The sequence below is a fragment of the Corvus cornix genome, chromosome 2, assembly GCF_000738735.6.
Source record: "Corvus cornix cornix isolate S_Up_H32 chromosome 2, ASM73873v5, whole genome shotgun sequence".
Taxonomy (NCBI): domain Eukaryota; kingdom Metazoa; phylum Chordata; class Aves; order Passeriformes; family Corvidae; genus Corvus; species Corvus cornix.
In genome coordinates this window covers 103,161,527-103,173,731 of record NC_046333.1, presented here as the reverse complement: position 1 = coordinate 103,173,731, position 12,205 = coordinate 103,161,527, and the positions used below count along the sequence as shown (strand labels likewise).

Here is a 12,205-nt window from a genome sequence, read left to right as displayed (position 1 = left end):
CACACTTTTTCCAGGGAGGCTCTGAGAGCATAGGCAGCTTTATTGATAGTGTGTACAGAGTTGCACAGAGAGATATTATATATCACAAAATAGCATGTCCCCTGCATGCAGGGAGTCCCCTGACTCCTAGAAGAATCAACTGGATGTCCCCAGGAGCGTAGGGATTTCCCCGATGTACATGTGATTTCCCCAGCGTGGGACCATGATCCTTGTGACTTAGTTGAAGATATTACAGAACTACGAGACTGAGTATGCTGCATAATTCCACATAGAAACAACGTGGCAAAATATCAGACACGGTCCTTAGCCAAAAAGGTTAGTAATCTAATTTCAGGATAGCACAGCCTCCTTCAGACCTGCATACTACACCACTTTAAGAAAAACCACTAGAAAATTGTGACACAAGACAGAAGAATGATGGCCAGCCCTAAAATTTGTATTAACCACAGCATCACATCACAGTGACCCTAGGAGTCAAACAGACACTGTGGAAAATCTTTGTAGCAGCCTTTTCAATCAGTTTTGCAGTGCTTGGAATTTTTTTCTTTCCCCCCAGAAAATATATGTATACAATCTGATTTTTTTCCTTTTTTTCAAGGTGATTTATTGCATTTTGACTACTTTTGCACTTTTTGCATCACTGGAACCAAAATGTGTAGATATTCTGTAGTATTTTATGTATCATCAGAAGGCTATCCCCCCATGCAGCTTTTGTTACATTGTCTCAGAATAAGGGTAGCAGTGGAATTGCTGCATTCTAAGGAGGGAATATTCTGGCCTAAAAATGCCCCAGGCAGCACATAAATAAGTTATTCCATTCCCTACACTCTTTCTCCCCCAATTATTATTAACCCCTATTGAAAAACCATGTGCAAAGTAATGTAGAAAGTCTTAAACTACACGATTTAGATGTCCATTGTACTCTCTTCCTTTTGAAATCTGAAGTTTAATTTTTGGTTTGGTTTGGGGGGGGGGGGGGGGTGTTTACCTTTTTCTTAATCAGTTTGACTGGCTTAATTTAAAAATGGGTTAAACATTCTGAATTCCAATTTTTTTAAAAAAATGAAGGGCTGAGCTGAAATCTCCAGAAGCAAAACATTGCTGGAGGCTGAGTTTCCACTCAGCTACCTAAAGCAAAGAGACGTTTTGTAACACTATTTATTTATACCTCTGACTAAAAGTTCCTGGTTTAAATTACAATAAATTAAAAAACCATACAATACCAAAGACCCACAGTCCTTTGAAAAGCAGGTTTTTTACTACGACTTCGTTGTTAGGTCTAACAATTATGTCAGAAACTGATGGGTGTTTGTTCTTTTTGACATTTGTACAAATGCATCTGTCATGACACAACATTCCTGGCTCTGGTCCACGATGCTGCAGTTTCTAAAATATGTAGACATCTTCACATGCCCCCGAGTTACTCAGTACCGTTTAGTTCAAGTCTACTTGAGCAAATGATTTCTTAGCTGCTGGGAGTCCTGTTTCTAAGCCTAAATGCTTCTTGAGTAATAAAAAAATACCACTAAGTTGTCGTGTTGGCTTCTGGACTAAGCAATTTTGCTTCTGGGCTTTTCTTCGGATCTTTAGTTTGAACTCCCCTGTAAGTCCTCATAAATTAATAGCGTTATGCAAAGCAGGCATGGATTCATTACACACACCAATTGATATACAACCATATCCATGATTAACCGTGTCAGCGACTTCAACAGCATTCAAAGACATTTTGGGGAAGGCAGAAGCAGAGCAAAATGCTGCATCCTGCTGAAACCGGTAAAAATGTTTAAAAGAAGCACGTAACTCATTTGTCCCAGCAGGACTACAGGCACTGAGGTGCTTCAGCACCACCTCCCAGTCACACTGCAAGGGAGCATGGTGAGCAAGCAGCTCAATTTTACGTTCAGGTGGATGCAAGCTATGTCACCACACCAGGCCAATATAGAGGGCTATAGTTAGTCTCCCTGTTGTTATCCATCTACCCTAACATGACTTCCAATCCCATGCGCCAATACGGGCGCTTCTTTTGAAACAAAAATTCATTTCCTGTAATTTTTGTGCAAATAAAGATGCGACCCATCTCTACTGTAGAAATTCATTGTTCGGAAAAGCCGGTTCGGACTGACAGAGGTTGGGGACCTCTCTCCTGAAGACATGAAGAAGATCCGCTACCTCTCCCTGATTGAGCTCACGGCTTTCTACGACGCGCTGGGCGTGGAACTGAAGAGGAACCGTGTGGAGAGGGTGCGGGGACGAGGTACCGTGTGTGGCATCCCCTTTGCAGTCACCTTCATGTCAATCAGCTTTGAAAGAAGATGCTTACGAGGCTGTGTTTTCTCGTTTTCACATTTGCTGTTATTGTTTTTAAGAGAATGGTCTTTTCGGAGTCCCTCTGACTGTACTGCTGGAGAATGATCAAAAGAAGGTTCCTGGAATAAAAGTGCCCCTTATCTTCCAAAAAGTGAGTATCATCTGGCCTGCTTGGTCACTCACTAATATTTGCTTTTCCACCATTTGTATTGACACTCAAAAGTGTCATCAGATAAGAGAAGATGCAGGCTTTACAGACTGGCAGGTGTCTACAGACTGTTTGACTGAGTATTGTGGTTTGAAAATTTTGTGACAAGGAGAGAAAATTTCCTCCTTTTTTGGTGTTTTATTTGTGGTGGGGACCCTTTTTGAATTGTAATTATGTGATACCACGCAGGAAACTTTGGGAAACAAATGTCTTTGTTTCCCTTTTTCATTAAATTAGAGAGCCATGCAAAATGGTGTGTGCAGAAGTGGCAGAGATGAGTTGTCTCGGGAGTCTGACTTTAACATTAATTCAAACCATAGGTATTACTTAGCTACTATTTCCAGAATGGAAGGGGTATCTTCTCATTGAGGTTTGTATGGCAAGACAAGGGTATTTATAAGAATTTGGCTGTACGGAGATGCCCAGTGGATGTCTTGGAGGTAGGTACACAGACACAAGTACATGTGCAATTGCACAGATTTACATGGACTCAAAACTGCAACAGATTTCCCTGTAATTACTGACAAAAGGAGAAGTGTCAGGGGAAAGACTGACACAACTTGAACATTTACATGTCTTTACAATCAGCTCCACTGCTTCCCTGTCAAGGAACTGATGCCTTGAAGTGGCTACCTGTAAACAGAGGCTAGATAAGATCAAAGGAATAAAAGTGGGTATTTATTGAGGGCCCTTCAATAGGTACTCCTTGGGCAGTCAAAAGCCCCTGAGGGGCTCCACCCAAGATGGACCCTGGGTCACAGGTTTTTCACAGTTTTGTAAGTTTGGTCCATTTGCATATCAGGGTTAATTCTCCAATTACAATTTCAGGTAATGAAGTAATTACCCCAAGTTTGCCCCCCCATTCAGAGGCTTTAATTTACATATTTCAGGGCCTGGGACAACAAGGTGTCCTTGAAGTGCAAACCTAGAGATGGTTTGTTATGTCTAACCAGAATGGGAGAACAGTATCTAACAGGCTAGAAGAAGTTTCAGAGTTACACACTAAGCAGTACAGGATTTGAAAAATACAAAAGTTAAAACCTAAGGCATCAATCCCGTGGGAAATTAGAAGAATCCAGGCTAGGGCAGGAAGCAGATCTGGTGGTGAAAATCCAGAACTGTATGATTAAATGCTGGGAAATTATTTTTTTCCTCTATGTTCAAAATTATGTAAAACCAAACCTTTTTTTTTTTTTTTAATAACAAATTAGAGTGGAAACTTTAGTCCTCTATTCACAGAAATTTCAAAATAAAATACCCTGGGATCATTTTCTAATCTGAGTTCTCAGTTCCAAAATACCTATGTTATCTATAGGCATTTCCATTGTGCTCTTGGGGCACACTTAAACATTTCTCAGAGGTTATTTTTCCTTCAAAACACCATTGTATTTAAGTATATCTGCTCTTTTATTAATACATTTATGTATTAATTGTTCTATAGCAGTACCAACTCTCAATTCAAGGACAGAGGGGCCTATAGCATTAGCAGTTTTCTATACTCTGTATCCTCCTTACTTCAGGGTCAGGAATATGGAGAACAAATTAGGCAGGTTTATTCACATGAGCTGGCTTGTTTCCATTAGCAGATTCCATAGAAATGTATCTTTTCCAGATTAGTTTCAAGGATACCTGGATTGAAAAAAAGTCAACAGTATTCTTAAGCATTTCTGAATATTTTCTTCAATTTTGTTGTCTCTTCTTACAGCTGCTGCTCAAGCTTGAGGAAACAGGTTTGGAAACTGAAGGAATTCTACGAGTTCCTGGATCTGCCTCCAGAGTCAAGGTATACACTCAAGCCAAGTTTTCCATCTTCTGGACCACAATATCTATGTAAAATAATACAGCATTCACACAAATTCAGACTGCTCATAAATACTGATCTGTGTAGTTCAGCATTCCTACTCCTGCCAGTGAAAGGTCAGATTAGTTCCTGGGAACCAATAAATCACAGAACATTTGGTCTATTGCTTTAGTTAATGTTCTATATAAAGCACAGACTTGATGTTGAATGCAACTTTTCCCCACAAAACTTTGAGACATCTTTTCAGTTTATCTCTGTCATCCAAAATTGTTGTGATCTTATCTCTGTTTTAATTTATTTCAGAAATTCAGAGTTTCTAAACTGAGTGAACATCAGATAAACATCTTATTCTATGTCATTTTAACCTCTGTGTCATTTTATTTTTCATTTATCATCTGTGATCTTGCAGTTTTGTGTTCCAAGTGAGAGAAATTTATCCTCTCTTCACTGCTGGCAGCCTGAAGTACTGGATTTTCACAGGCTATTTGTGGGCTATGAACACAGGATAATTGGAACCCAATAACCTGACACTGTGGGCCAGTAATACTTGCAATTGTTTCCCCAGACCAACTTGATTCCAGGAGCTGGAGGAGGCAAATTGGAAAAACAAGGCAGTTTTTTGTTTGGTTGGGTTTTTTCTGGGCTTAGTAGTGTCTACCTCTTTCCCAGATTTTTGGTTATTTTTTGCCTAGGCTTTTTTTGATCTGGTTTAAGCAACACCTTACAGTACATCCTACTCCTGCTTTCTCATCCTCAAGAAAGCTAGTTCTGTATTCTGAGGCAGGAAGTCTCAACATTGTAGCAGCCACACAAATGTTGGGGATTGCTAAACATTGGTGGGCCAGGAATCATAAAAATGGCTGAATAAGAAAAAGCAGCATTACGTGAAACACTCCAAATATAGGCAGCAGCATCCCAGCTCCTTTGACTCTGTGCATTGATAAAAGTACCCAGGGCCTTGAAAAGAGTCACATCTTGCAGAAGGGAGCTCCTAACTTGCCCTGTACTTCTCAGCTTCCCCATTTTTTCATACAAATGCCTAAATCTTACTTCACACAATCTCAAATTTTTCCAACGTCTCCACTGAGATTACACAGCAGGAGTGTGCTCTAATTCAATTATTTTCATATTCTTTGCATACACTGTACTGTGTCTTGTTCACTTCTTTTTCACAACCTGTATCCTGGGAGCTGCTATGAGATACGACTTTACATGCAACTCTCCTACACTAGGTGGTAAGTTAAACTGCCCATATGAAAGTTTTAAATTATCTGAGTTTTGGTTTCATTTAAGTCTGTCCAACAAGGAATGAGCAAGAGAGAGGCTTTTTCAAAGCAGATCCAGATTTCATTCTTCAAAAGCCTTCATACATTATTATGACATTAGGACTTGAGGGCATTCCAACTTTATTTCAGTCTTGTTTGGAGAAAGAAAAGGCATATGGAAATGATTAAAGGTTACTCTTCTATAAAACAAAGAATAGAAGACATGAATACAAGTTTTCCTCTGTAACAAAACTCCAGTGAACCAAAACTGTATGATTTGTCTAGTGAAGGATCAGTCATGTTAAAAAAAATTGCAACACACATTTTAAAAGTATTGGATGCATACATAAATACATGTATGCGAGGCAGGGGAGGGAGGGAATTGAGTGTGTAAAATATATGCTTACCTGTGTGGAGATATATATAAAAGTGTAAGTGTGTGTATATATATATATAATGTTTGTGTTTCCAAAATCTTGCTTTCTATTTTTATGGCTTTTTCCCAGTTCTCAGCAGAAAAATGTGGAGTAGAATTCTGTCCTCTTGTGCTTTTGATGAGGTGAGGATTTCTGTTCCACATTTCCAGTCAGTTACAGGAGAGAATTCAGTCTAGGTGTTCGTATCAGTTATTTGCAAAGGATGGGAATACAGAGGAAGCTGAGATAGCCCAGATTAAAACCAGTAAAATGTGCTAGTAAAAATGAGACTGTGACATTATGTGCCAAATCCTGAACAACTTTCTACTTCCGTTTGTGCAACCATTCTACCTCATTATGTGTGACTGTACTTGATATGTAATTTCCTTCCATTCATGTGAGACATGGCAAACAGAATTCATTTTTAAAAGCTTTTCTGCCAGAATGGACTGAACCTTTTGCATAATATTAAAGTATGTCTGACAAAATCAAGATCTGAGACTGAATATTTGCTACAGATATATGTTGTCATAAATGGTCTCCTAAAAAGCAGCAGCAAATTTCCCAGGGATAAGACAGTGTTTGGCCAGTAATAATTGTGAAAACTGCATTATTTATGGATATCCTTATATTACGATACTGGCCTTCAATCTTTTTAACTCAACAATTTTTTGAGGAGCTTGCATTTTTTGAACAGTGGTCTGGGTTTGAAGCCAAATTCTGTTCCTACTAGGAAACCTTGCTGAGTATTTCCCATTCACATATGTGTGTTGAACACTGGTTAGTGACACTCCAAACTAAACAGACCTCTCTTATGGAGCAAGATGCTGCCCTTGGAGAACAAGGGGATTAAACAGGAACCCAAATGGTATCATCATCAATTCTATCTTAAATCTCTCCTGTGTTTTAGAGGTTTGGGGGGTTTTTTATGCGTTAAGATTTTTCTGACAGTAATGATTTTGTATCTTTATTTTTCTACAATTTGACCAAAACTAACTATAATTATCCTGACATAAAACTTCCTTCTAAAGGTGGGAAGACCTTAATTTTAAGCCATTTGCTCGAGGCCCATGGACTCAGAGTATCTAGCAAGTTCACTGGCAGTGAGGAAGAAACACCACTCCTTTGTGACTTAAGGGTCAAAACCTCTGGAGAGTGTTTTAAGCAAAAAGAACAGCTGTGTTAACTGAGTTTTCTGCTTCTAGTTCTAAGACATTGCACAAAATTGCCTTGCTTTATGATGGTTCAAATTGTTCACTGGCAGAAATCTAGCTATAGCAAACCAAATTTAGCCTGGGTTACCAAATATCTGCAGGAACTTCATTTGTTAACCTACCCTGAACTCCACATGGCTGTACCTAGGCTATCACTGGTTTAGGGCTGCTTTAGTTCAAGTGCTGTACAAACCTGCCTGCTGCTTGTAATGGATTCCTGAAGTGATCACAAACTGCTGGATCAGCAGCAATGATTAAAGGCCTTTTATCTTTCTTTTATCTTTCAGAATCTCCATCAAGAACTTGAGGCAAAATTTTATGACGACACTTTTGACTGGGACCAAGTACGAAATAACGATGCAGCAGGGCTGCTGAAAATGTTTATAAGAGAACTCCCAAGCCCACTCTTCACAGTAGAATATCTGCCTGCATTCATCACACTAGTAGAAAGTATGTGGAAATGGAGTTAATATAGTCTCTAATATGATAAAATGCATGAGTAGATGCTACAATTTTTTTCTGTCTCTGAAGTGTATAAAGAAAAATCATGTAATTTTTTTTCTCTCTGTAATTTTTTTTCTCTCTTTTTTTTCTCTGTGAAGTAGAGAGAAAAACAGGCCCAGTGCTTTGCCTAAACATTTTAATTTTCTGCAAGATTTTTTTTCAAATGAGAAAAGGTGTCTGCATTTAGCTAATAGCATAGGCTTGTTGTGTGAATAACACAACTGTTTAATGTAAAATTTGAAATCTGTGAGTAAACAATGACTGAGCAATGACTTTCATATAGAGACTCTGATTCACATTAACTGTAGGTTTCACAAATGAAAACTTCTGCAAGGTAAACTCAAATCCCTGCCCTTTATCTACTGGATCTACTGGACCTATTTTATTTCTGTTAAGGTTTATGTTGAGGTCAGACCATTGGTACAGAGGTATGTATGAGCACAGAAAGGTTCAGGCAGCTGGGCTTTGTTTTCAGTGTACATACACCCTCTCAATCTCAGTACATTTTGTTCATTTTTCTTCCAGGAAGAATGCAGTTGTACCTTCCCATACCTATGACTTCACTGTAAAGTCACTTGATCTAGGACAGACTGAATGTCTCAGGATGGTGAATTTATTAGCAAATTGGTACAGAAAACTGAGGATCTTTACCTAAGGTTGCAGTCATGCTTTCAGTGTCCCCATGAGCAGTTTTAAGGGCAGAAGGAGGTGACATCTTCCCATAAACTTCACATACCTGAGTGTGCGCCTTGTGAGTCACAGGCTGCATGCAGTTACAATGGGTCAGCAGTTTGGAGAAGACTGAACTGGAGGTGTCTGTGCAGAACAAAGTGACTTCATTCCCTACAACAAATACACAGCTAGTACTGAAAAATACTGGATTGTTACTATATAGACAGAATTTTATAGAGCATCGTGTCCCCGTGTGACAAATATCCAAGATGATGAGGAAAAACCCACTCATTGAGGTGATCTTATATTTGGGAAAAAGTGTATGGTTAATCAGCATTTAAGCATGCTAGTCTCAACCAGGCACTAGTTGATATTTCTAGAACTGCTGACACACAAGGATTTTAGAACAAACCAATTGCAATTGGGATTTCAAAAATATTAAATATTCATGTCCTTAGAAATCTCCAAGATCAAGTTACAACTACAAGCTTTGCATCTGTTGATCATGCTGATGCCTGAAGCCAACAGAGACACAGCCAAGGTAAGTTCTTCATTTGCTATCACCTGCCATCTGTAGTGCTTTTGACTTTTAAATGAGAAACTCGTAATTTTTTTCAAATGCTGCACCAGGAAGGTATTCGTCTGTGGTTTTGATGATTTTCTTGAAAAGATGTTCAAATTCCCTGGCTGTCATTTCTTTTACAAGCAACTAAGAAATAGTTACTGGGGGTATCCAACTGCTGGATCCCAGGCATCATTTCTTGAATGAAGCACTCATTTCAAAGAGGCACATTTCTCACTCTCCTCGTGCTGCCCCAGCCCCCTTGCTGGCAGGGCAGCATGAGAAGCTAAAGATTACACTTGACTAAGTGTAAACACTGCTTAGCAACAACTAAAACATCGGTGTGTTATCAACATTATTCTTATCCTAAATCCAAAACACAGCCCTTTACCAGATATTAGAAAGAAAATTAACTCCATCCCAGCTGAAACAAGAACAATGTTGCAGAAAGACTCATTGGTAGACCTCAGCTCTAACTATAGCTGCAGTCTGTGCTTTTCAGTAATTCAAGCAAAATTCTGAATAAACTACCCAAAAGGGAAAATTAATTTCCTTTGACTCTGCCAAGCATGTGCAGAAATAACATCAACGAACAACCACTTAGCTCTTCTTGCTTTTGTTATCCCAGAATTAAAGTTTGGGGGTTACTGGCAGAAATTCTTCAGGTTGTATTACATGTGGGACTGGTGCACATTTGAACACAGACTAATCACCTCAGTGGCTGTGATATAAAAGACATTGGCCAGATACATCAAAATGAACACTTGGTAATCTATGAAAAAAGTAACTATTCCCTTGCAATATGTGTACATCTTACCTCTACTAAAGGATTCAGAGCCTTAGTGTAGACACCGTATTTGCCTTATAAATTTGGTATTATGCTCTGAGTGATAGATAATATTTTAATGTGTGTTTTGATAACATTAACTATTCCTCTGTGGTTGACACAGGTTGTTGTACCAACAAATAATAGATTAATCCAAACACAATGAAAAAACCACTACATTTCACCTCCAAGTGCAAGTATAGCGGCCAGACATGTGCATTTGAAAATGGTGCATTTCAGAAGTAAATTATTTCCTGAGACTAAACAAGTATTGGTTTTTTTCCAGGCCTTTCTTCAGTTCCTGAAGAAGGTGGTTGCTAATGAGGGGAAAAACAAGATGAATTTGTGGAATGTGTCTATGATTGTTGCACCAAACCTCTTCATCTACAAAGGGAAACGTGCAAACCAGCAAGAAATGCAAGCAGCTGCCACCACTGCGCACATTGTGCGGCTTTTAATTCGGTACCAGGACATCCTGTGGACAGTGAGTAGTGCTGGTTCCCCCTTTATGGTTCCATTACAGTGCAGTATTTTGCTAAATGCAGGAGATCTTCAGAAATCAGAGTAAGCTGACCTTCCAAGGAGAAACAGTTTCTTTGGAAAATGAATGGAGGCTTCTATTCCTAGAATGAGACACCCTGACAGGTATTTCTGAATTTAGAGTTACCTCACTTATCTAAGACATCTATTTTAGCATCAATTGCCCTCTGGAAATACCTGTCCCACACCATTGTTTATACAGAGTAATGCATAGAAGAATGATTTAATCTGGATGTGTAGGTGATATTTCTAAACTTGAATGAGATTAAATGTCTGTTCAAAGTCTAGCCCACAGTAAAATGGCTGTAGCGGGTTGGGTTTGTAACCGGGCAGAAACACCAATTTAGTGTAGTGGTTTGGTCCAAAACGCTCATTACTGTTTATCTTCTGTGAGATAAGAATTAGGAGAAATGCAAAGCAGGCACCAAACTTGAAAGAATATAAAGAAGTTTATTAACAGACCTAAAAGAAGGAAAAAAAAATTATACCATAACTTCAGAACTCTCCTCCTCCCCCCACCTTCCTCCCTTCTCCCACTGACAATGTAAAAAGACAACCCTTAAGATGTTCAGTCTGTTTACCACTTCCATAATAACCTTGTTCAGTCCATTTAGAAAGAGAAGTCTCTTCTTGCTCGTGCTATGAAAACATTATCACAACAAGACAGCCGCCCACTTCCAAATATTGTTCAGTCCATTTAGGAAGAGGAGTCTCTCTGCTCGCAATGTGAGTCCCTTCCCCCGACTTGCAGCTTTTCCCGCAACTGCTTTCGAGGGTCCACTCTTGAAGTTTTTTGGGGTACAATTTTAAGGTTGAGCCATTCAGGAACAAAAAACAGAGGCCCTTCTCCTTCCCTGGGAGCAAAGGGTCTTCATCATCTTCATTGTTAGGACTATCTCTGGGAGCATCTCTAGGAACTGAGGTTTCTCCTTTCCCATTTGGAGCAAAAGTCCTCATCTGGTCCATCTCTCCCTGTCCAAACTTCTCATGAAATTACAGCTGCGTCAGCATCTGCCTATCTCAGCGCAGGTGCTTTTGCTCACGAGTTGAACACTCCACCCCCCATATCTTCATGAAATTACAACAGGATACTCTGATATATCATAGCTTCACAACAGAATTCCAGCTTTAAGCATCTCCTCTCTCTCTTCCCTCAGGTTTTCAGCTCTTCACAGCAATAAAAGGGTTAATCTCACCTCGGCCTTGCAGCTTTGCAGCTGGAATGTTGAATTTTTCTTATCGCAGTGGAGAGGGGGGAGACCCGAGCCGCTCCGGCTGCCCATGGCAAGGCAGTGTGGGGGGTTCCATGGCTGGAACAGGTCCATGGCTCCAGGATGGCCGTGGCCTGGCCCGGCCTGGCCCAAGCAGGGCCTGGCTGGCCCCACTGGCCCCCACACGGGGCCCGCAGCCACCTGTGCCAGCGCCGGAAATGAGAGAGAGCTTGGAGGGGAGTTTGTCTATTCTTAAGTGTGGATCACAGAGGCGGTCACAACTTTAAGTGGCTTAAAGAATTGTCCATATTCAAACTGGCCAGCTGATAGGTTCTATCAGGTCCCAGAGGAAGCTGTAAGCACCCCTTAGCAAGGACATCCCTTCCGGGACTATGCTTGCCAATGGCCAAAAGTGTGTACTAGTTGTTGGGCTTCTGAAGGTCGGCATGAAGATATTGACAGTCTCAACTTGTTTCCTCATAACAGAGGGAGGGTATAATGGGGATTGCAGAGACTACTCCCTAATAAAGTTCCTGCAGCTGCAAATATCACTATAAAGTTTCATATGGCATGAAAGATGATCTACAGTTTCACCAAAGGAATAACTGTAGGTTGTTAGAGGAAGCTACTGATGGCAGGTATCTTCTAGGAACAAACAGAGTTTCTGCTGCCTAAAATT

At 40.0% G+C, this 12,205-nt stretch overlaps 1 protein-coding gene across 7 annotated transcripts in view; it reads left to right on the top strand.

Annotated features, from left to right (window-relative positions):
- The window catches only part of ARHGAP28 (Rho GTPase activating protein 28), a 77,210-nt gene that overhangs the window by 56,067 nt on the left and 8,938 nt on the right, over window positions 1–12,205 (top strand). For all 7 annotated transcript variants that reach the window (XM_019284028.3, XM_019284024.3, XM_019284023.3 and 4 more), the window contains 6 exons: window positions 2,089–2,254; window positions 2,367–2,458; window positions 4,221–4,298; window positions 7,499–7,661; window positions 8,846–8,928; window positions 10,062–10,259. In XM_019284028.3, the coding sequence (XP_019139573.1) occupies window positions 2,089–2,254; window positions 2,367–2,458; window positions 4,221–4,298; window positions 7,499–7,661; window positions 8,846–8,928; window positions 10,062–10,259 (780 nt within the window). The remainder of the gene's footprint in view (window positions 1–2,088; window positions 2,255–2,366; window positions 2,459–4,220; window positions 4,299–7,498; window positions 7,662–8,845; window positions 8,929–10,061; window positions 10,260–12,205) is intronic.